Source organism: Uloborus diversus, chromosome 5, assembly GCF_026930045.1.
Source record: "Uloborus diversus isolate 005 chromosome 5, Udiv.v.3.1, whole genome shotgun sequence".
NCBI classification, from domain to species: domain Eukaryota; kingdom Metazoa; phylum Arthropoda; class Arachnida; order Araneae; family Uloboridae; genus Uloborus; species Uloborus diversus.
In genome coordinates this window covers 125860745-125884450 of record NC_072735.1, presented here as the reverse complement: position 1 = coordinate 125884450, position 23706 = coordinate 125860745, and the positions used below count along the sequence as shown (strand labels likewise).

The following is a 23706-nucleotide window of genomic DNA, read 5'->3' as shown; positions in this document are numbered from 1 at the left end:
TTTTGCATTTAATTGAGATCTGAAGTTTTTATAAAAGTTTAAAGCCGATTATTTTTTATTTTAAAGCCTTAGCTCTAGATTTGCAATTTTAATTATTCGATGGATCATTTTTCATTTTTTCAGAACTTAAAAGTATTGTTTCAAGCCCCATTTTGGTTAGATATTAAATTGTTAATTTAAAACTTCAACAGCCTTGTTTTGGCATCGTTTGATGAGCCCATTTGTTTTTATTTATTTGGCGAAATATTTTTCAATCGCGTGATGAAGTGATTACGCCGTGACGCTCATAAAAAATAGCGTAGCTTTTTGCTATTTTAATGATTTTTTTTGACTTTTTAGATTTTTCCCTTTACATATGCATGAAAATCTATCTTTATGCCAAATTTCAAGCATGTGAGACACTTGGAAGTTTGTAAACATTTTGAGGAGTGAGTCGGTGTAAAAAAACGACAATTTTCAGATAGTAATAATTCCATAACTATAAGAGGTACATTCATGGAATTTAGGATTATAGGTCTGCTAGGTAGCTCTATTAGACATACAAAATTTCATACACATAGATTTAATAGTTTTTGAGAAATGAGGGGATCAAAAGTAGCACGAAATGGTTCGTGTAAGATACACACTGGCAGATGTGTCGCCTGATTTCCGAACTTAGCTGACACACTGCTGTGTGTCTAAATAATTTCGATGTATAATAAAATTAATAAGTAACAATTTAAGTTAATTCTGTAGTGTGGTACTATATAGTAACTTTCATCCAATGTCTAAAAGAACATTCAACATGTTTGTTCAGTTCACCAACTATCGAATATTGAAATTTCTTTACTAATCGATTGCTGAACGTTGAAATATTCGGAGTCTTCTGAATATGCAGTGTATTGACTACCAATCGAGTATTAGATGCATTTCTAATACCAACTCTTTAAGTAGCTGTGTAACATTGTAGACAACTTTTTTCACTTGTCTTCTGACATCATGGTTACTCATGATGAGAGTAGCTAAAAAGAACAATTTAGCACTAGGTTTGCGAGTAAATGTTAAGGAAGTAACAGTGATGTGAGACAGAATTGAAATGCATAGACCTAACTCGACGAAAGTATAAAAGTGAGACAGAAATGAAACGCTTAAACAGCAGTGTGTAAAAACAAGAGTGGCACTATTATCGCTCTTATGGTTTCTATGGAGATGGTGCAAGATTTGTGACCTTGATATGTCTATTTTAAAGAAACGGATTAAAAGTAGAGTAAGTTGTACTATCTTTCTTCAGTATCACAGGTTCAAGAGAAACTATCACAACATGCAAAGTGGTTTTTGATTGACTATATTAGACAGTGAGAAGCAAGGGGATGAAAGTGCTAAAATTAAAAATTAGGAGATAAACAGGACAAATGGTTGGTGAATCTCTCTTTTCGGGCAAGTATTAGTAGCCCTGGTAGGTGCTGCCGGTTTGGTCCACTTATATACCTTTGCTTCTCACTGTCTCATATGTCCAGAGCTGATGTACAGCAAATCAGAAACTGGAGCCCCCTCGAAATTGGAGTAGTATAAGTTTTAGTAAGAGAGAGAGAGAAAGGGGACAGCCTTGGCCACTCTGAATATGTTTTATACAGAATAATAACAAGTCCAAGCTTTCATAGTGCAAAGGCATAGCTGCTTTTTAACCCATCAACTTGAAAACTATTCAATATACTCCTGCAGTTTCTCCTTTCTTCCAAAAATAAAGAAACACTTTTAATGATTTGCGTATTTTTTTTTTTTTTTTAATTCTCATAAAGTTCATTGGTTCAAATGAATGTTACCTCATGAACAATGTTTTAAAAGATTTTGGTGGTGCTAAATATCTTAAATTAAAAAATAAATAAATTTCAGATTATTAATCAGTGGTTACCCCCTTTCATCATTATAAATATTTATTAAAATTTAATTTGTACAGCAAACTTATTTAATGTTCATTTTCATGTAAATTGAAGTTATACATTTTACATGAAATGTACTCACACAATGATTTAATTTAATAATATATTTTTTAAATAAAATTTCAAGCAGATGGTTCCTTGGATGTTGAAGGCCTGATTTCTTCAGCAAAATAGGATACTAGTCCATACAGAAGTGGTCTAAAAATTTAAAGATAAATATTTTAACAAGAAAATATAACATTTTACATTCATTTTGCTTTAGACTTTTAAAACGTTTGGATATTTTTTTTTAAATTTTTAATAAATGTATTTTGTTAAAACATTTGCTATAGAATATGAACATTGAGCAGTACTTTGATTCTTTGAAAAGTAAGAGGAGCATACATATATGTACACGAAATATTTTGTACCAAAAATTTATATTTTTACAAATTTAAACCAAGGGTAAAGATTCAATATAAACAGGTCCGGATATATAAATTTTGGGCCTATCTGTGACAAAATCTGTAGGACACTCCTACAAGGGGCAGCAGTGTGTATTTGCAACGTTAATAAGTCTTGGCGCTATTTTTTCAGTTTTTTCCCCCTACAATTTCTCGGGTTGTTACGGTCCTTAATTATGTCCTCCCCCCCCCCCCACTGCTGTCTCTGCTGGTATGTTGAAGAGGATCTTCGCCATTTCTTCTTTTTCACATTTTCCATAAATCAACTTTTGGAGAGGGAGAGAATTGAAGAGAACATGTTCGCAACACACACAAACTAATTTATTTTTCTACTCACTGACAGAATATACATGATGGGCAGCCCTTTTTCCCGAATAGCGGTCAAAAGATATGGCATAAAGTTATCCCGCTATTCAGTTAGGAAGTTTTTTCCAGTCATGCCTTCACAACTGTCTATAGCCATATGAACTCAGGCGCTCTCATGCAGCTGCGCAGTAGGCAATCGTGGAAAGCCCCATTACGCAATTATGGAGATCCCAGTTCTTGGATCCAATCTTGGGATCCTTGTCAAGTGTTATGCAACGTAACTGTGTGGAGCATATAATTTCTTACACGGTACATAGATCCGGGCCTGAATATAAATTTTCAAGATATAATTCAAAAAGTAAATAATATATGCACTTTTCACACCTATTCTTGTGCATTTGTATAATACATGTTAAGAACAACCCAAAGCCAAACACATATTATTTTCTAAGAATATCTTTTACCACTCACTATGTGTTAGGGATGCGCCAAAAGTGTAAGTCAAAATTTTGCTTTGTGAAAAAGGGTATGTATACAACTTCTGAATCAACATACACTATTATTTTAAACACTTGTGTCATAAAAAATTTCCCAACTGTAATTATTGTTTCCTAGATAAATAAGTTTATACAGTAATTTTTTAAAAAGCTGTGCCGCAAACTCAAAATACTGTTACACTGCTATTTTTTTTCTTTAATTGTAAGAATCTTTCTCTTTTTCTTCCCATCTTCACTAGCTTTAGATGAAACAGCTTGCTTAGGTGACATCATATTTCATGAACTTTTAAATTAGAGTAAAAAAAAAAAAAAAATTGCATCGAAAATACAAAGTGGTACATGCACACAAAGCAAGGTTTAGGCTGATATGGTGTGGAAGTGATGCTAAAGGGATTAAACTCCATTTGCAAAGTTAACAGTTGGTAACCAATAATAAAGCTTCGAAGCTTGAAAAATCTCAGGATGCCAGCGTGCATTTGGCATTAGCTCTGAGCTATGTTACTCATGAGAAACTCGAGTTATATCCATTTCGTGTAAGTCAAATCATGTTTTAATGAAAGCCTATTGTATATTTTATAATGCATCCAGAAGAGGAAACACTGGAGGACAAATTTTCTGTGTTGGTACAGCTAGTACTTTGTACATATTTCAAATTACATTAACAGTTATAGGTATTACATTCATTTTCAATAGTTCATTTTTTTATCAACACTTTCACTGCCGATCTCCTGTCTGTGCTTGATACTAAATGGTTACTCATAAAAATCTTTTTTATCTATGCTAATGTAATAAATAGAGAGAGCGGATTTTTGTGTGTTTTTATGTTCGAACTAATCTGTGGAACCACTGCACCTATTTTAAAAATTCCTTCACTATATGAAAGGTGCTTTCTTACTGAGTGACATAGGGTATAATTCAAAAACATCTGATAAATAGTTCTTTTTTTATTCCAATTTAGGCCGAAATTTCACATAAATTCCCGAATATGGGAGTGAAAAATTACTTGCACATATTAATATTATATATCGTTGAAAAGGGTAGAATTATTCTAAACAATTTGTTTCAATGCCCTAACTTAATTACAGCAGGAGTAATTTGCTTTTTCAGCTCGAACTTTTTTGGGCTTAGCTGAAATTTAGGCACTACTCTCTTCATTAAATCTATCAATAAAAAGTGAAGGAATTGTCCCACAGTTTTCTTTTTGACACCATTGGAAAAAGCGACATTTTTTACTCCAGATCTCTCTTACCACTGGTCGAAAAACTTAGCTTCTATCTTCAAAGGAAAAATGTTACAAGCGTTTCTAAATCAAATTCGAAAAATGTCATTTTGATTCAGGTTGTCAACCATTTTATTTTCACCTTTCCACGGTTATGCTTTTTGAATCCATTGTTTCTTTCCTTATTTTGTATTTAGTTTCCTAAACTTCTTCTATTTCGTGTTTCCATGGTTATGCTTTTAAAATCCATCTTTCGCATTTTCATTTCTTAAAAGTATTTTAATATCTGTCGTCATTGTTTGGAAGGGTAATTTTGCATAGTGTTTTTTTTTCTTTTATTTAAACCTGATTGTTGAATATGTGTCACTTGGCACAATTTTTATTCTCAAGGTAGACCGGACAAAGCTGGGCAATGCAGCTCTTAATATATAAAGATTTGAAAGCTACTGTTAATGTAATTTTATACTTTTTTGTTTATTTGGCGAAACATTTATTATTGCCAAAGAAAAAATATCCGCTTCACTCGCAAAAGGGCTGGGTTCCAGCAGTGTGGTCGCTTGGCACTCAGGCGCTGAACAGTTAAATATCTAGGATTATTGTTCTGAAGCAACCGTAAATATAATTCATTGTTTTGGCGATTTTTTTTGAAAGAAAAGAAACTTTTCATTTGTTTTTATCCGAGTGAAATGTAAAACATTTTCTTCTTTTTTTTTTTTGACGATGATTTTTGAATGTGACACGGGATGTTTTTTTTTTCGTTAGACGGATGGATTATGATAGCAAAGGTTGCTGGGTGAGTTTGGCGATAAACAATAGAGTTGCGGAACTATTTTTACATTTGAAAGATATTATTTGATGTCTTTTTTTGTTTATTTGGCAAAACATTTTAAATTGCAGTAAAAACTGCTTCACTTAATAGAGTTTTAAATTTCAAAGAAACTTTAATAGTTCTGTTTTTTTTTTTTTTTTTGAAAAGGTGAATACGCATTTTATACAAAGAAAAATGATCATTTCACATCAGAGGGGGAGGGGGGTGTCAATTTTTTTTATTTAACAGACTTCCATTAAATTTTTAGCACAGGTATCGCTGTGCGGGTACTGCTAGTAAATTATAAGAAACCTCTTGGCAAAGGGACAATGCATCAGCAGTGAATGTGTTAATAGCTAAATTTTTAATTTTATTCCTCTAGCTTAACTTTTTATAATTTTTAGTTCAAAATTTATTACTGAGAGATCATTTGAAGTTTTAAAAGCAATACAAAAAATGCTGGAATGGATACTTCAGGTTTTTTTTTTTAAAATAAAATAAGAAATGGGTGATATAATTATATAATTTTAAACTGTGTAAGTCTATAATTTATTTTATTCTATTGATTTTATTTTTATTTATTCATTTATTTATTTTTTTTGACATGGTGAGAACCAAAAGGACATTTTCAAGTTTTGAGTAAAATGGGCTTTAAGTTGTGGGGCTCGGTAGGCTTTCATTGAAATGCTTTTCTAAATCATGCTGTGTAGCGGCACTTAACAGGGCTATTAGTACTATTTCTTTCCCAAAGAAAGTGGAGAGGTTCAAATACAATTTGTAATGGTTACCTCTAAGCCCTCCCCCCCCCCCTCTAATATACCTTTGCTTCTCACTGCCTTATGTATACAATATATTTTTTAGAGTGCAGTTAAATTATAGATGTTACTTTTTATGTTTTTTTTTTTTTTTTTTTGACACACATGCCTTTAAAATATACTGATTTTTAAAAGTAATCTATGGATTACATACTAGTACAGATAATGATTACTTTAAAAAAAATTACTTTTGTTCTCAACACTTATGCAGTATACATTAGATAATAACAAGAGCAAAAAAAGAGTAATTTTCAAAACGAGCAAATTTTACTCACATATGTGCATTTTCTTTCAGCTGTTTAACATTCAAATGTTCCTCAAGTATTCCTCGAGCCATTTGAATTTGAGGTTGGCCTGATTCTAGTGAAGGAAACATTTTAAGAAAAATAGCTTTTAGAAAATCTCATTAGAATTCATACAAATTTTATTTTATGAACAAAACATCCTTCAAACTCAAAAAGAAATTTTGAACACCAGAGTAAAATTTACTAACGGTGATACAGGAGAGTCATCTGCATTTACCCTGCATGGGAGGATGCAGGCTGGAGAGGATAACATTTGGAGCTTGTACATTATTGTACAGACTTCAACTTTATACCCAATTTAATACTGGTCTAAGTATAAAATTTGTAACAGAAGGTATTCCTGTAAGGACAAAGGCACAACTTCTTCAAAAAATCCATCTACAACATAAACACATCATGAAGAATATGATTCATTTGCAAAAAAAAAAAAAATTCCAAGAAGAGTAAGGATGAGTCCAAGGGCGCCCATATGCAAAATTGTAAGGGAGGGGGGGGGGGGGGCTCAGATATTTTCCCCATGGTTTTGCAGGATATTTTTCTCATGGAAACTGATTTTGGTGCAGATTAGAGTTATTAAAATTTAACATTTTTTATAACTTATTCATTAATGGCTGGAGAAAAAAACGTTTTTACATTTTTGGAAAGAAAAAGTACTAAAAGCAAGGAAGTTCTAATTTCTAAGGGGGGGGGGGAGGGCTTGAGCCCCTACTTGCCCCCTCCTAGGGCGCCCTTGGATGAGTCGGTAAGAATGAGACAGCGCTGCATTTATGCTGAAATAAAATGTGACATATTATTTCTAACATCTTCAGTAGATGTAGCAGCAGGAGTATAAAGCAGCTACATCTATTGGACAACATTCTCATAACCACAAGTTAGCTGAAAAGTAAAATTGAAAGTATGAAGGAAAACTAATCTGATTACCTGTTGTTAAAACCGATTCAGTATGAAAATATCCATTATATATTAAATATTCTCTAATTAACTCATTGATAATGAGATTATCATTTGAAAGAGGGGGTGGCAAGTCAGCATCATCTTGAAGGACATTAAAAACTTCAGCTCGAATTCTTGCACGAATTTCAGCTAATACTCCAGATTTTGATAAAGCTTCTTTTAGAGCTGTGTAAAGGAAATGTATAAATATATCTATACATGTATGTTGAGATTACATAACAAAGAATCAATGTAACTTGGGTGCTCAAGAACACTCTTAATTTTAATAACATCAAAAAATATTGGGGGAAAAAATAGTACAGTCATAGTAATATAAAAATATAAAGTATCTATGCACATAAGCTCAAACCTATCTGCAGGAATAAAAATCAAAATGCAGTGAGTTTGTAAAATTTTTAGTAAGAAAATGCTTTTTGCTTTCAATCATGTATTCGTGAAAGCAATAATGAACATTTTTCATTAATTTATCTTTTAAATTTGAAGGTAATCAGTGTTTAGTATGGATACTAGTAAAAATTTTCAGCCAACTCACATATCTAAAGCAAATGTATCTGCAGAGCATTAAATGTATATGCGTACGGCGTGCATCTTTATTATCTAGCTATGAGTACAGTAGAACATCTAAAATTCAAACTAACTGGGATCATAGGTTTATTAATTTCACATTTGTGTATGTTTTAACTTAGCAATAGTCATGCAGTTTATTGAAACTCCATGGAAGTGTGTTCGGATTTTCGACTTTTTTACTGCCCAAAATGGTTTACGTGGAACGTAATGTTTAACCTTTTTCGTTAATTTTATAAATCACTGCAAGGTAGCGTATTTGAGCTCTGGAGTTGTGAATTGTGGCGCACCCTTCTTCCTAATGAGCGATGTGTTAAATCGAAACTTATTTTTTTCCTTCGCGTTTTCTATGTAGATTATTTGGAATAATTTTCCAAACCAAAAAGAACTGAATATTTCTTCAGAATGATTACTTTGTATCATTATTTAACTTGTAATTATTGTACATGTAAATAAACCTTCTTTGTGTTTTGCAATGCTTGGTTTTATTATTGATATTTTGTAGAATTGTCTCTTCATATTTAAAAGCGTTTAGTTAAGTTAACATGTATTTCTCAGTAATAATTTAATAGTAATGTGTGTTTTATCTTTGCAGTTTGTTATATTTCCATCCTTCCTTTTGAATTATAGAAAAATTAGTTCACCCCACAAAACATTACTTTCTTGTATTCTAGAACACTACTTATTCATCTGTTAATTTTAAGAGAGCTTCCACTGATAACATCATGTCATTATTTTCTATAGAACGAATATTTCAAGAAAAATTGCTGTTATTTTTCAAACATAAAATTAGAACAAAATCACAAATGTCGGGTCACAATGCTAAAGTTTAAAAAGAACTTTCGACTATAATCCTTAAATATCTAATACTTATTCTTTCTATAGTCTATTTTAAAAATATTTATCTATCTTTATACTTTAACAAAAATACACTCCTGTTTATGAAAATTTCAACACCATGAAAGAAGCATCATAGTTGAATGAAATTTAATACACAGTTGAGAGGTTATGGTACAAATAAATGATTACATTTTCAAACCAAACAAAAAATAAAAAGAGATAGAAATTAGTATTTTGTGTGGCCAACACGCACTGCAATAGTAGCTGCTACACGACTCAGCATGGAGTGAAACAAAGTTTGAATAATTGCCTGCAGAAGAGTATTCCATATTGTTTGTAAGCGCGACCAAAGTTCGTCTGTCAAAGGAACAGGACGAGGATTATGAGCGAGTCACCGCTCAACGAAATCCCACACATGTTCAATCAGTGACATATCCAGGGAATATGCAGGCCAAGGAAGAAGCTGTACCTGCTGCAAATTAAGGTAGGATTTGACAGTCCTGGCGACATGTGGATGGGCATTATCCTGCTGGAATACAGCCCCTGGCAATCCTTGCAGCAAAGGAATAGCTTGGGGCCGTAAAACTTTGTTTATGTATCGGGTACTGTTCAAATTGCCCACAATTTGTAGCAATTGTGATCGTCCATGATATGCCATGGCACCTCAGACCATAACTCCGGGTGTTCGTCCACTGTGGCATTCGATAATGCACTTCGGAATGTGCCGTTCACCGACTTAGTGCCTGACACAAATTTGGCCATCATGGTGCCACAAATTAAAGCGGGATTCGTCAGAAAAGACGACCTGCTGCCAATCAGCAAGTCTTGATACATTTATTCTGTCCCCATGATAAAAAATATCAGAAGAAAAATTGTTTATGGCCAATTAAAATGTGGAACATTCCTTTAGGTTAATGAAAAACAGAGTAACAAAATAAAATCATGCATTTATTAAGGCTATAAATTAAACTAGAGGTTTAACAATTAAAAGAAAAGTGGATTCGACAAATACCACAATAGCATGTCCTATTTTAAAAAATATACAGGTCATGATATTTTTGTAAGAAAAGCATTTTTACACATGTAGAATACAAATTTTATTTTCTTATTTCATAGGCTGAATCGCTGGCTTTGAACTTGAAATTTATATTTTTTTTCTTGTCGATCTCGAAACTTACAATTAGTAAAAACATAGTACACACAAATTTCAATTGAAAAAACAAAAAAAGGTTCAAAGCTGCATGATAAATTTAAAATAAGTACACCATAAACGGCAAATTCGTTTTACGAAAAACTCACCATCTTTCAAATCGCGAGCGGTAGCCATAGCAACAATCAAAACAAGACGTTTTTGCCGTTCTCTTCACCTCTTTTCACTCAAGAGAAAGTACGACCTGATTCAGCCCTGTAATAAAATCCGAAATTGAAATTAGTGGAACAATGAAGAAATCATTTTAAATCAATTTCAAATGATTTTCTGCTTTGATACTCTACATTTGTTATGGATATAGATTTAAAAATACATTGCTCCATAAACTTTCCTCTCTTCCGTTTATTTTATCGCTCTTCTCTCCTCTCCTCTCAAAATTCAATTCAATGTAAACACAGAAACCGATTTGTTTCTTAAAAGTTATTTAATTTAAAATATTGTCCATTGTTCCTGAATAAAAAGCTCTTGCTTGCAGACTGTTGAGTGAAACTCAATATTTATTTCAATTATAATACACGGGATATTTCTGTGCCAAAAGCTGTTGTGCCTTTGATTATTTTCAGCCACTTGAGAAAATTATCACTAGATCATCAATATTAATTGTTAGTGCAGCTTATATTTTCATTATAGGAGTAGAAGAAGGACTTCTCGTTTGAGTATTCATGATTTTTTTTTTTTTTTTTTTTTGATCATGATACATCAAGCATCAATTGAATCGTGTTTTAACTTTAAAATGAATTAACAATTGCTTCCATCATCATAAACTTATGCTTTGTTGTTCCGTGTGTTGAATGTTTTAAATCGAAACATTGTTTTAAGTTGTAAGATTAATAATTACTTTTAGAATTTGACTTTTTAAGAAATTATCGCTTTTAACGAAAACTTACTCTCAGTTTAAACATGCCAGTTAAAGAGCGTTTAGAGACTATAAAACGTCATCTTGCTGCTGGAAATGTGGAACATCCAGATCCTACAAAGAGTTCCATTCCTAAACACAGGTAATTGCAATCTGTAATAATTTAATTTGAAGTACTAATCTTACTGGAATATCCATAGACAATGGTGCTTAAGTTCCTCCTCGGGACTTTCTAAATTAATTCAAGCAAAAAGAAAAAAAACCTGAACTTAATCTTTAAAAAAAAATTTGTATAGATTTTATGCCTTGGGGAATAGTTTTTTTTTTTTTAATTTTCTCGAACTGAAAATAAAATTAAGTAATCTCTAAAATAGCTTGTTTCTTTTTTGTATGTTTCTATCAAGAATTTTTCTAGCAATTTCTAAAAAGCTACGAAAGGTTTAATGAAATGTTTAACTTGAAATAATTAAGAAAATACAGTAAAACCTCAATAAGTGGTCAATTGGATAAGTGGTCACTCTGTGTAAGCCGTCATTTTCCTTTGGTCGCAACATATTCTTATTTGCAGTAATATAAAACGATGCTCTTTTATTCATCACTAAATTTACTACCCCTGTTAGCCAGTCACCCAAAAATTTTCCTAAAGTTCTGCTAGAAATGCTGTGTGATCATTTTTTAAACCCATTATTCAGCTTAAAAACTTTGCCTGGAGTAGAGAGGATTAGATATGTGGCTATTTCAGAAGCAGGGAGAAAAAAATAAGGAAGTGTCTTTCACATTATTCATAAGAGATAAGATTAGCAACTTTGTAGTTAACTGAGGAGTGGATAAAGGGGTAAGGGGGAAAGAAAGGTTTGATTAAGCTAAACATTTCAGAGATTTTTAGAGTTTTTTTTTTAATTTCCCACTCTACCTGTCGTCAAACCACATAAGTTGTCAAAAATGTTTAGTCCCTTGAATGACAACTTAACCAGGTTTTACTGTAGTTGAAAAGCATTTGTATATGACCAATCTAAGTGACCATTCTGTGCATGTTTGGATAAAGCAACCGATTAAACTGGTCTCACTGGTGACTAAACAGAAATTTCTAAAGCTTATAAGATAGCAAATTTTAGATGAAAACATTCAATAGACATGAAAACATTCGCTCTAACCACTGACATTATCAAACATCATGAAATCAACCACCCCAATTTACCGGATGCTTTACTGGAATATATCATCTATGTCATGCACACGGATGATTCGTTTGCACCTTGAAGACTCCTTCAATGCTCCTTCATTTAGGTTTTTTTTTTTTTGGAATGCCCTTCATACTCCATCCATTTTGATGATAGCTCCATCAAAACGCCTCCTTTTTTAATTTAAGACTGTATAATTGTCTTCTATGACATATTGATTTTGATGCTGTACCAATTAACCCAATAATTCTTCGAACTTTCCATATCATCAACTAAAATAGCGATTTATCACGAGAAACTCATGTTTCTATTTTCCCAGAGAAAAAATGTAAATATTTAAAAATTTGGCCCCAAAATATTCTGTACCAAGCTCTGATGTGGAATGACTCTGCAGGTAAACTATTGTATTTGACTTTTTTTAAACCTTTTTCTTGCCAAGAAATTATATTCTAGAACACTTGTTGGCAGTTAACTTACTTTTTATTATTTTAATGCGCTGAAACTGACTTCAACTTGCCCAGCTATTCTCTCCTCTGTGTATTCAACAAAACTGTAATGTTGTAAATCGTTTTTTTTTTTTTTTTTTTTTTTTCAAATTTTGTTTCCATGTAGCTGTTGTCCCCCCATCACGCTCTCAGCAGTAAAAGTCAGTTCATCTGTTATTTTAAACATTTCAAAATACTTTAGTACACATTGAACAAATTGAGTGATATGTCAAAAAGAATTGATTGGAAAATAGCAATTTTTATGTGATTAAAGTAGTCCTTATAAAATTTCATTTTTCTCCTCCAAAACTCTTGCATTTTATATAAAAAATTGTGAACAAATCTAGAGCACAAAAAAGTCATTTGAGAGAACAGTCATTGTGGGTGTTACACTAAGGGGCAGATTCAACTGAAACATTTTTCGAACGTTTTCCCCTTTTCCATCGAACGCTTCGATCAAAAGCAGCGACTCCGGCTTCAACTGAAATGATTTGAACGTTTTGTATCACGTGACCCATCCGAGTGGTTGGATTCGAACGATTGGGAAGATTCGATTGATTTTTGTTTATCTTCCAGCAATGACGTACAAAGTGTAGCGGCCAGAAATCGCTATCGCCGATGACAAATATTTTGCTATATTCGCATCCGCAGTTGATTTGCAGGTGAGTGTTACATTTTTATTACAAATAAATACTTTTATGACTTCTGTAACGATGATTGCTGCTTAAAATTAAGTTTTTATCTAGTTCGAACATTCATCCTTTTTTTAAACTTGATAAAATCGTGACAAGCTTCCAAAATTAAATCAAAATTTGTTTGCCAAGAAGCTATTTTATAAAAGTTCCTCTAATTACGAAGTAATTGTAACATATGACAGCATTGAGTCTTGATTATTTTATGAAATTATTTAATGAATACATCTACTTCTGAAAATTCTTTTACTGCTTACATCTAAGGTTAATTAAAAGATATTGCTTATTACTGAAAATACTAGTGTTCTTTTTAAATTTATTTTAAATTCTATGAATAACAACTGTGTCTATAAAAACTTGCTTCTTGTAACTGATTAGATTTCAATGAACAAATTGAAGCATCTAGGTTCAGTTAAACTACTTGGGTTTTCAAGAAAACAGTTTTGTATATTGCTCCTCCCTCCTCCCTCCCCTCTTCCAAGCGTTTAAATGCTTGTTATTTGTATAAATGAGTATAATATATATATTTTTTAAGAAAATGAATAAAAAACTATTAATCATTAAAAAATCCATTATTTTGAGAACTTTGAATCATATTATTCCTAGCAATTTCTTTGACATTCCAGATGCTGTCCACTTGCACCTTCTCAATGCTGGAATCTTCCAAGGGGGGCAGGAGAATGGAATTCTTCCAAAAGTTTCCGTTCCCAAGAAATATGAAAATGACGGACGGAATGCAACTGATCAAACAAAGGTGCAAGTACCTATTGGGTTCCCTACTTGAACAGAAGAGGTAAATTTGCTGTGAATATCAAATTGTGAGTACAAAACATGATGTGTTACATATGCATGTAAAATTAATATAGTATATACACGTACAGTGCATGTGCAGAGTCCGACAAAAATTGTGAACTCTTGGTAGCCAGAAAAAAATTGTAGGTTACCAACAAATTATTTATCCGAGTTAATAGGAAAAATCTGAAAGATCTTCTGAAAGAGTCTTGCTCTAAAACAACTTGTCACCTAGACTTTTTTTTTCTTAAGTCACCTGTGTGACATGTTGGATCAAGTATATTTGTAGAATTGGTGCCTGACCTGTTACTTTGAGATTTCCAAGCTGAGGAGATCAATTTCAAAGCTGCTTTTTATTTGGCTTTTCTTTGATTAACCTTGTTGTACCAGAAATTGAGCAATCCCTGGTCCAGCACCATCAGAAGTATCGTTTCACTTCGAGGACTTTGTGACCACAGCATATTTAACATGCCCCAGTCACCATCAGCGAACTCGGAACCCTCCATCTACAAGTCCGAGGTTTTTCTGATCAGGCCAGCACTGAGCATATACTTTAAAAAGGGGTGTCATAGTGCAGACTGTGCCATTAAATTTTAGGGGCCCGTGAGCATATCGTCACCTCAGAGCAACAGTAGTGTTATTTCTGGAATTAGATAGCTCACTGTTGCTCTGAGCAACGATATACTGAATACTGGGTACAGCACTAGGTATACAAATATATTAAGCTTAAAAGAAACTGTAGAAAAATGAATATGAATTGTTTATAAGGTCACCCACTTCTAAGATCAGTTTCAAACAGTCTGGAAGGGTGACCTTATATCGAGATACAGCTCGATTATATCTATTATCCCGTTCGCACCCAGCGTCACGCGGATGCTACGCAACGATTCCTCTCCTATCAGCCCAGCGTCACTTATCCGCTACGCGCTCTGATCGACGCTGTAGTCCCAGCGTCACGTATATGCTTTCTCGAAATGGAACGATTGAATTGAATATTTAAATGATACTAGATGGCGCTAAATGGCTATAACTTTGATCATATTCGAGTCACATGGTATTAGACCTTCATGTACTCGCTTTAGTTTCTTATTTGGGCCTCTCAATGGGATAGATTTTTTTTTATATAAACAACAGTGAATCACTGCTCTGCACATATGATTTATGAGGTCTCAATTGCTCTTGCTTATATCTTTGCTTCTCTTTTTTTTACGAGTAATTGAAAGAGGTATACATCTAGCTGAATAAATTATGGGGGAGGGAAGGAAGGTTAAAATATTTTCGCATATGTGTTCCAGACTTTTGGGATTCCCCGTTCAATGAGAGTACAGGAATGAGTTCAAGAAGCCTGAAGTTTATGATTATTTTTGAATCCTTTCTGATATTGTTCTTCTGTATTTATTCTTTTTCATTTGGGGATGGGAAACTGCAATAAAAATGATTAGCGAAGTGAGTGAAAGGGAATGTTTTCGAGTGAATTATGAAGCAGTTTTGAGACTTGTTGCGTGGGAAATATAACTAGTTTAAATTCGTTGACCTAAGTTGTTTTAATCAAAATTACATAAGGAACATATTTTTTTGCTACATTTCTTTTTCTTTGATTCCACACTCACGATGTCAAACTCTAACTTTGTTTTTGTGCACATATCATTTAATTTTGTGCACATGGTTAAAGTTTTAGTATTCTACTTATTTTACTTCCTTCTAATAATGTAATAGTCTTTATATTAATAATTAGTAATCAGTAGTACATTGTTTAAGCAAAATTAAAATTTCAAGCCATTATTTTGAGATGCTGATTTTATATGAATATTTTTGTTCAGTTAGGCTTAACTGCTGTAAATGATCGGGCCGATGGCGGCGTTCCATTTCAGAACGTTCGGTCCCGTAGCTGCGCTTCGTTTTCCGAGCGCTGGTCCTCAAGGGGTTATGATTCATTTTACGACACTATTTTTGAAATTATTGATTAATATATTCAAACTAATTCATATAACTTTCTGAAATATATATTTTTCACGGATAAGTTTGTTTTCTTTCTTCAGAGTCAAGTAATGAGGTTTGGTAGAAAAATGGAGTTAGCAGATAAAATGTTATACTTACTGCAGTTGGGGCAAACCTAACTTGGCAGTATTGCGAAGGCTAGACAGATCCTATCTCAGTATTGCATCGTTGCCAGGTTAGGTTTGATTGAACTATAGCTACCTGAAATACACCACCAGCTCAGTCATCCCAGCCGAGGACTGCAGTTTCGTGCTTATTCGCACTCAACAGCCCAGCATAGGAAGTGACTGAGCTGGAGGTGGAAAACCTCTTAAGGAAGCCAAGTGTGCCAAACAAATTGAGTGCTAATAAGCACAAAACTGCAGTCCTCGACTGGAATGACGGAGCTGGCGGTGTATTTCATATATTTCTGCCTTAGCCCTGGCTAATGGGCGGTAACTGACAGAAATTATAGCTATCTACTTGGCAAATCAGAAGAGATTGAAAAATGTTTTTGAGTTATTGGCTGGCACATTCCATTCTAACACATTTACTACAGACTGCTGCTTGTAAAATTAAAATTATTAATTAAAAAAATTGTACCAAAAAAAAAAAAAAAAACATGCAGCAGTTTGACAAAGTAACTATGTATTTAAAGTAAAACGCCTAATATCTCTTCAAACCTCAACACAATGCTTTGAACTACTTATTTCGCTTGCTGTCAGCTTATTTTCCTGTTGCCAAGAAAAAATCTAGTCAAGTACCCTACCGTAGGTAATTTTTTTGTTTTGACGTGTATTCTTATGACGGGACTCCTGATAGTGTACTCAATAAAAAGTTTATTTGTTACCAGGAGTGTGCACAGGAGAGGGAAGAGACACCCGCGCCCGATAGGGGCCCAATATTTTCAAAACTAGGCTTGGAATATAGAAGTGAACAATATGAAGGGGGGGGGGGGGGGACGGAAAACTCATTTTGTGATGGGACCCAAAATCTCTGTGGACGGACTTGTGTGTTACATATTTTTGATAGTGCATTGATACTCTTATCCTTCTTTTGTAATTTAGGTCTTTGACAATAACTGCAAATAATTGGAGTTGTTGAAAGATGGTCAGGTTGTACCTACGATTATTACATTTGATCTCCAAGTATGAGTGCCAAAGATACTGATGATGACAGCAAAGGAAACTAATAATTCCGCATTTGTGAAAGCAAATAATGTTAGAAATTGTGTAGCACAAATCTGCAATAAATGAGTTTGTACTTGTAATAATGTTTTGTTTTATTGAAAACAATGTTAACGATGCACAATTGATAAGTTTATATAATTTTGATAAATTTAAAATTAATGGTAGTTATTGTTTAATGAAACATTGCATGGCTAATTACAGGAACTGCTTTTTTTTTTGGAGGAAGGGGGAGGAGTAATTTCTGTGAAGACTGATTTAAAAAAAAAAAATTTGAATTTTGATATCTTGAATTCAAATTATGTTTTTCGCAATCACATATTTTTTACGTGTGTGCAGACATGTGTGTGTGGGTATTTGTCTCTGTGCAGGCGTGTGTGGGTATTTGTCTCTGTGCAGGCGTGTGTGTGGGTATGCGTGTAAGTGTGTGTTGTGTAGGCATGCGTGTGTGTATGTAGGATATGGACGCAACCTGGAGACGGTTTTTGCTGGAGGAGCAGCATCGTGAGGCGGTGGGAAAATCAATAAATCACAACACGCCAAAAACAGTCAAGTGAGAACAAAAAGCAATCGTGATTGCTCAAAAAAAAAAAAAAAAAAGAAAGTTGTAATGCTATTTACAAAAAAGCAGGAAGTATTTCAAGGTTAAAATATTTTTTTTTATATTGTTTTGCCGTACTTGGTTATTGATTGCATCTTTCTCTCAATTATACTGCTACTCGTAAATTGCATTTTTTGTCATTTTCTAAACCAAACGTTCTCTCTTTTTTTTTAAAGTAATGTTTCTTATTAAAAAAAAAAAAATCAGTAAAAAGAAATTTAACAACATTAAATATTTACAGAATACTGAACACTTAACTGTAATTTGTTTCGTAAAAATATTAAATCCAATCATAAAATGAAGTTCTAATTATTTAAAAGGTTACTTTTATACAGAAAACATACATATCATAAGTAAAAATAAATCAATAATTTGCAATTAATAACTATTCATTAAATTTTAATATTTCAACTATGCTGTTGCTTTTAATAGATGTAATACACCACTGAACAATCAAAATGTGATTGAAAAGATTTTTACTTTCTTCTATATCTAATATATAGAAGAAAGTATTGGATTCGTGCAAATTTTCGAATTTTGACGGATTCGAACGTTTTGAGGTGTGCTGAGTCCATTTCGACTATTTTTGGAAAATGTCTGTCTGTCTGTGTGTGTGTATGTGTGTGTGTCTGTGTGTGTGTGTCACGTCTGTATGTGACCAGTTTTTTGTGACCGCTCTACAGCAAAAACTACCGCATGAAATCGAACGAAATTTGGTACACATATGTGCCCCTATGTGAACTTGTGCCCATTGGTTTTTGGCGCGAATTCCTCCAAGGGGGGTGGAGCAATGGGACGTTTTTTGAGTTACGCGTGATTGCTATTCCTCAGGAAGTAACTGGCGGAATCAAACAAAATTTGGTCCATATGTTGCCATTAACAGGAGCAGGTGCTGATTCAATTTTGGTGTCAATAACTCAAACGGGGGTTGAGCTATAGAACGTTTTTCGTCGTCAATTGTGACTGCTGTATCTCAAGAAATAATGAACGGAATGAAAGAAAAATTTATTGGCTAGTAGTCCTTAGTGGGTATAAGAGCTGATTTTATTTTGGTGTCAACAGCTAAAAAGGGGGGGTAGCGCAATTGCCCGTTCTTTTTTTCCGTTGTGAGTGCCCTATCTCAAGAAGTAATGCCTCGTTCTGGTTGAAATTTGGAATATATGTGAATCCATATGCAAACAGGCTTTGGTTCAATTTTGACGCCAATAGCTCCAAGAGGTGTTGATTTTTTTTTTTTTAAATAAAAATAGCTTTATTAATGCAACAATAAGAAAGATAAATCGTAATAGATTGTCGTCTGCGTATTTCCCGTGATTTTAATTGTATGGAAATGATCGGAAATATTATCTCAATGATTTAAAATTTTTAACTGTTGCCATCTTATGTTTGTTAACAAATAAAATATTTGTAATTAATTCAAGCAAGGCTTTTAAAATAACTTTCAATTTTGGCTCTTTGCTTTGCTTTTGCAATGATTCAGACATTGGGATGGTTGTCAAGTTTTTGCATGTGTAATTTTGTTTTAATTGGGAATATTGCTTCCTCGTCAAGCATGGGGAGGGATCAGAAAAAAAAAAAGAAAAATATAGAAGAAAGTTTCGTGATGGCCACAACATACTAGTTTGTTTCAAAGTTTTATGTACAGTGTATGTGTTATATTCAGAGTTTTCAAGTCCATGATTTTCCGTTGACATTTCTCACAATAATTGTGCTTTGTGAAAATAAAATTGTATCTGAGCTGCGGTTACCCCCCCCCCCCCCCTTCAATATACTTCTAAAAATTCAACTTAAAGCAAAATGTATTGAGCTAAGCTATTATTATAACTAAAAACCAATAAAAGCAACAATTGTTTGTGATGGAAAAGTAAAGTTACATGGAAAAAGTAAGATCAACATATTTGTTTGCGATTTACAATGAACCATGAAAATTTAAAATTACGATACATTTTAACTTCATGAGATTAAAAAAATATTTTTTATTCTAAGAAGAAAAAGAACCACATAAATAAATGGTTATGGTTATAAAGTTTCGGTAGCTTTCTAGAAAAAAAAAATGTGTGTGTGTGTCTTTTTTACTTTCTTCTATATCTAATATATAGAAGAAAGTATTGGATTCGTGCAAATTTTCGAATTTCGAATTTTGACGGATTCGAACGTTTTGAGGTGTGCTGAGTTCATTTCGATTATTTTTGGAAAATGTCTGTCTGTTTGTGTGTGTATGTATGTATGTGTGTGTGTATGTATGTGTGTCACGTCTGTGTGTGACCAGTTTTTTGTGGCCGCTCTACAGCAAAAACTACCGCATGAAATCGAACGAAATTTGGTACACATATGTGCCCGTATGTGAACTTGTGCTCATTGGTTTTTGGCGCGAATTCCTCCAAGGGGGGTGGAGCAATGGGACGTTTTTTGAGTTACGCGTGCTTGCTATTCCTCAGGAAGTAACTGGCGGAATCAAACAAAATTTGGTCCATATGTTGCCATTAACAGGAGCAGGTGCTGATTCAATTTTGGTGTCAATAACTCAAAGGGGGGTTGAGCTATAGAACGTTTTTTGTCGTCAATTGTGACTGCTGTATCTCAAGAAATAACGAATGGAATCAAACAAAAATTTTTTGACAAGTAGCCCTTAGTGGGTATAAGAGCTGATTTTATTTTGGTGTCAACAGCTAAAAAGGGGGTAGCGCAATCGCCCGTTCTTTTTTTCCATTGTGAGTGCCCTATCTCAAGAAGTAATTCTACGTTCTGGTTGAAATTTGGAATATATGTGAATCCATATGTAAACAGACTTTGGTTCAATTTTGACGCCAATCGCTCCAAGAGGTGTTGATTTTTTTTTTTTTTTTTGCGAATAAAAATAGCTTTATTAATGCAACAATAAGAAAGATAAATCGTAATAGATTGTCGTCTGCGTATTTCTCGTGATTTTAATTGTATGGAAATGATCGGAAATATTATCTCAATGATTTAAAGTTTTTAACTGTTGCCATCTTATGTTTGTTAACAAATAAAATATTTGTAATTAATTCAAGCAAGGCTTTTAAAATAACTTTCAATTTTCGCTCTTTGCTTTGCTTTTGTAATAATTCAGACATAGGGATGGTCGTCAAGTTTTTGCATGTGTAATTTTGTTTTTGTTGGGAATATTGTTTCCTCGTTAATTCAGATTTGTATTTAACACTAAAAGATAACTTGCAGATATCCGGAAAAATAAACACACGAAACGAGAATGACATGACAAACGTAAACAAGGACAACAGCTGCAGTTACAGGTAACTTCATTCCCTCATTCAATTTTGTGATTGGCTGCCTCAAACTTCCGGCCATATGACGAAACGCCGAGTGAGGAAAACATTCGATTGCAACCCTACGCGAACGACAAAAAGCAAGTTGAAGTGCAAAATTCGAACGATTCTGAAAACGTTCGAATTCGAAGGAGAATTTCGACCTTTCCTGATTCGATCGAACGCCTTTCAGTTCAATTCCCCGCTAATGCACACCTTTTTGTGCACTGATGTCACATGATATGCACATGATGATGATTATATGATGCTTCATCGTTGTTTAGAAATAGCTAAATGCTGTATTTTCTTGACAATTTTTGCTTTATTTAGGTTTTTTCATTTCAATCAAGGAGTGAGTTATTGCTCTAGATTTAGCATCAGTTTAAGTAAAGTTAAAAAATAAAAATGTTCTGACATATTTTTCAGCAATGTCTTCAATTTATTAAATGAATGAAAAATGAAGTTGAAAAGTGATTGCAATCTCAAAACCTTTTTTCATTAGCATTTATTAAATTTATTGATATTCCAAAATTTATGTTTTAATATCAGTGAAGTGGTGATTATCAAAACCTGTTTGTGATATTTTTACTTCAAATCCTCGAAGAGTATACGCATGATGTATTTTATTTCCTTTCTACCACTCAAAAAGAATATCTAATGGAAGTATTCCCCTATCTATCACCCAGATTACAGGCTCTCCCAAAGGCATAATTAATTTAAGGGAAAACATGCACCATTGTATCGATGGCTGCACATGTGAGAGTCAACGGAAATGAGGCAGGTGATAAACTGGGTAAAGAAGCATGGAGGGATTTAAACAATAACACAAAAAACCTGGTCACATTAGATGATGCAAATGCCATTGTCCAATATCTACTTAAAGAGAAAACCCTCAAGGTGGATCACCAAATATGCAAAATCCCCAAAGCAGAATACTGCCAAATTCTCAGAACAGATGCATGAGCTGGAGAACAATTCTGTTCAAATGTGACAGAAACTCAGACACATTTTCTGGAGAAATTCTACAGATTTCTGTGAAATTTTTGCAGAAACTGCAGATTTTCTGTAAATATCTTCCAACTCAAGGTAGAATTTTGCACAAATTTCTTTAAATTAGAAAAAAAATCTGAAATTACGATAAGTCGGCGGAAACCTCGTGAAAAATGTTGGATTCGTTAAGTCATCTGCAGGAACTTTAGATTTACTTTAAACATTAAAGAAATCTGCAGGATTTGTGCTAAATTCTATCTTGAGTTGGAAGGTATTTGTAGAAAATCGGCAGTTTCTGCAGATTTTCTGCAAGAATTTCATATTCCAATTCTGAAAAGATTCTGATTTTTCTAACGTTTTTGGTTCAACTTTTCCTTTTTTTTCCCATTTAATCTTCATCCTATGACATTTCCTCCATAAACGTATGTTTTGGAAAGATGCCAACAAAACAATATTGATTGAAACACGTCCATCGCCGAAAATTGCGCGTCTTGCTTAAGATTTCAATCCTTTTGCATCCTGAAAATATTTCAATTATTTAGTAAGTTTTGAAGTGTTATTATATGCTACTCTAACTCGACTCATTTTATTTATTATTTTAATCATTTATTTATTTATTAACATTATTTTAATAGTTCCTTCATACCATGTAAAATTAACCAAAAAAACGGAATTTGGCACCTAAGTTTGGATTTTTATAAAATTTTGTATATTGTCTTTTTCTATGCATTTTAGAAAGCACATAAAATATTGTTGGAAAATCTCAATCAATTTAGGATCCATAGAAATGCATAGCAACAGTGAAGTTTTAAAAGCTGAAAAAAGAAAAGAAAAAAAAACCTCCTGTATGAAAGATTTTCATTTAGGGCTCCAATTTTTTTGAAAAGGTCATGTTGATTGCTTCTGTATAGAATGCTTGAAGTACTTGCCAAGCAATTTTGGTCAAATGATTTTACATTGCAGAACATCGTCAAGTATTCAGTTTTGGGGTGCAAGATAGATGCCAGTAGAGAGTTCACAAAAGACAATTACCAGGATTGAGAACAGGCCACTTTCATGGAATGAAAGTATGTAAATGCAGACAATACCAGGTCTTAAGTAAAGTAGAAGTTGTTCTGATGGTTTGTGGAGGTCATAATTTTCAACTGCCCAGCAATACTGGCACTTCTCCCGAACATCAGAGCATAACTCTGCATAAAAGCTGTAGTACAGCTGGCAGAGCAGTCATCACCAAAGCCCATGGACCCCTTTCACTTCTCGTTAGACATAACACAAACCAACCAACTAAAAATAATTAGCAAATTCAGCTGTTTGTATTGGTTAAGCTACTAATGAAACTTCATGATAAATTAATGTAACTGTCGATTGTATCATCTTCAAATTGATTGCTACATTTTTATTCCAATAGACAAGAATTACTGAAGTGGAATGGATGGGGATATAAGGATTCAAAGTTTTTGATACAGAATAAAGATAGTGAAATAGCTTTCTCTGGTGATAGGTATAAAATGTTTATGTATTCAACTTTTTTAATGAAAAGTGAATAATTTTGAAAATGACTTGACTATATCATGCTCTCATAAGTTGAGCTATGACCTTAACAATGTTTGCCTTTTTTTGTAGTAGGGAAGGGTAATTGGTGCCGAGTTGAGTTGCGTTACTTTTGTTGTAGCTTTGCAAATGTATTTCAACTCGAAATCTGGTCCACTAATTCGTCCATTTTTCACTAAAAAAAGGTAAACATTTTCAAGGTCATATCTCAACTTATCAGAGCCACACTA

The 23706-nt window shown here is 33.2% G+C and overlaps 2 protein-coding genes across 2 annotated transcripts in view; one reads left to right on the top strand and one right to left on the bottom strand.

The window, feature by feature from the left end:
• Nucleotides 1-1922: 1922 nt before the first annotated feature.
• LOC129222107 (centrosomal protein 20-like) lies at nt 1923-10025 on the bottom strand. Its single transcript, XM_054856552.1, has 4 exons — nt 9970-10025; nt 7234-7431; nt 6283-6367; nt 1923-2117 (listed from the first exon to the last, which is right to left on the bottom strand). Exons 1-4 carry the CDS (start codon nt 9995-9997, stop codon nt 2042-2044), a joined length of 387 nt encoding a protein of 128 aa, XP_054712527.1. The 5' UTR covers nt 9998-10025; the 3' UTR covers nt 1923-2041.
• Nucleotides 10026-10780: 755 nt separating this feature from the next.
• LOC129223128 (alkyldihydroxyacetonephosphate synthase, peroxisomal-like) overlaps nt 10781-23706 on the top strand; it is a 73699-nt gene continuing 60773 nt past the window's right edge. Inside the window, exons 1-2 of the mRNA XM_054857694.1 lie at nt 10781-10878; nt 23334-23426. Coding sequence (XP_054713669.1) covers nt 10781-10878; nt 23334-23426 — 191 coding nt within the window. The remainder of the gene's footprint in view (nt 10879-23333; nt 23427-23706) is intronic.

Coding starts and splice junctions, on each gene's coding strand:
- LOC129222107 (XM_054856552.1), bottom strand. CDS start 9,997: ATGGCTACCGCTCGCGATTTGAAAGATG. Junction 7,432..9,969: donor CGCTCGCGATTTGAAAGATG/GTGAGTTTTTCG, acceptor TCCTTTACACAG/CTCTAAAAGAAGCTTTATCA. Junction 2,118..6,282: donor CTGAAAGAAAATGCACATAT/GTGAGTAAAATT, acceptor TTAAATTTTTAG/ACCACTTCTGTATGGACTAG.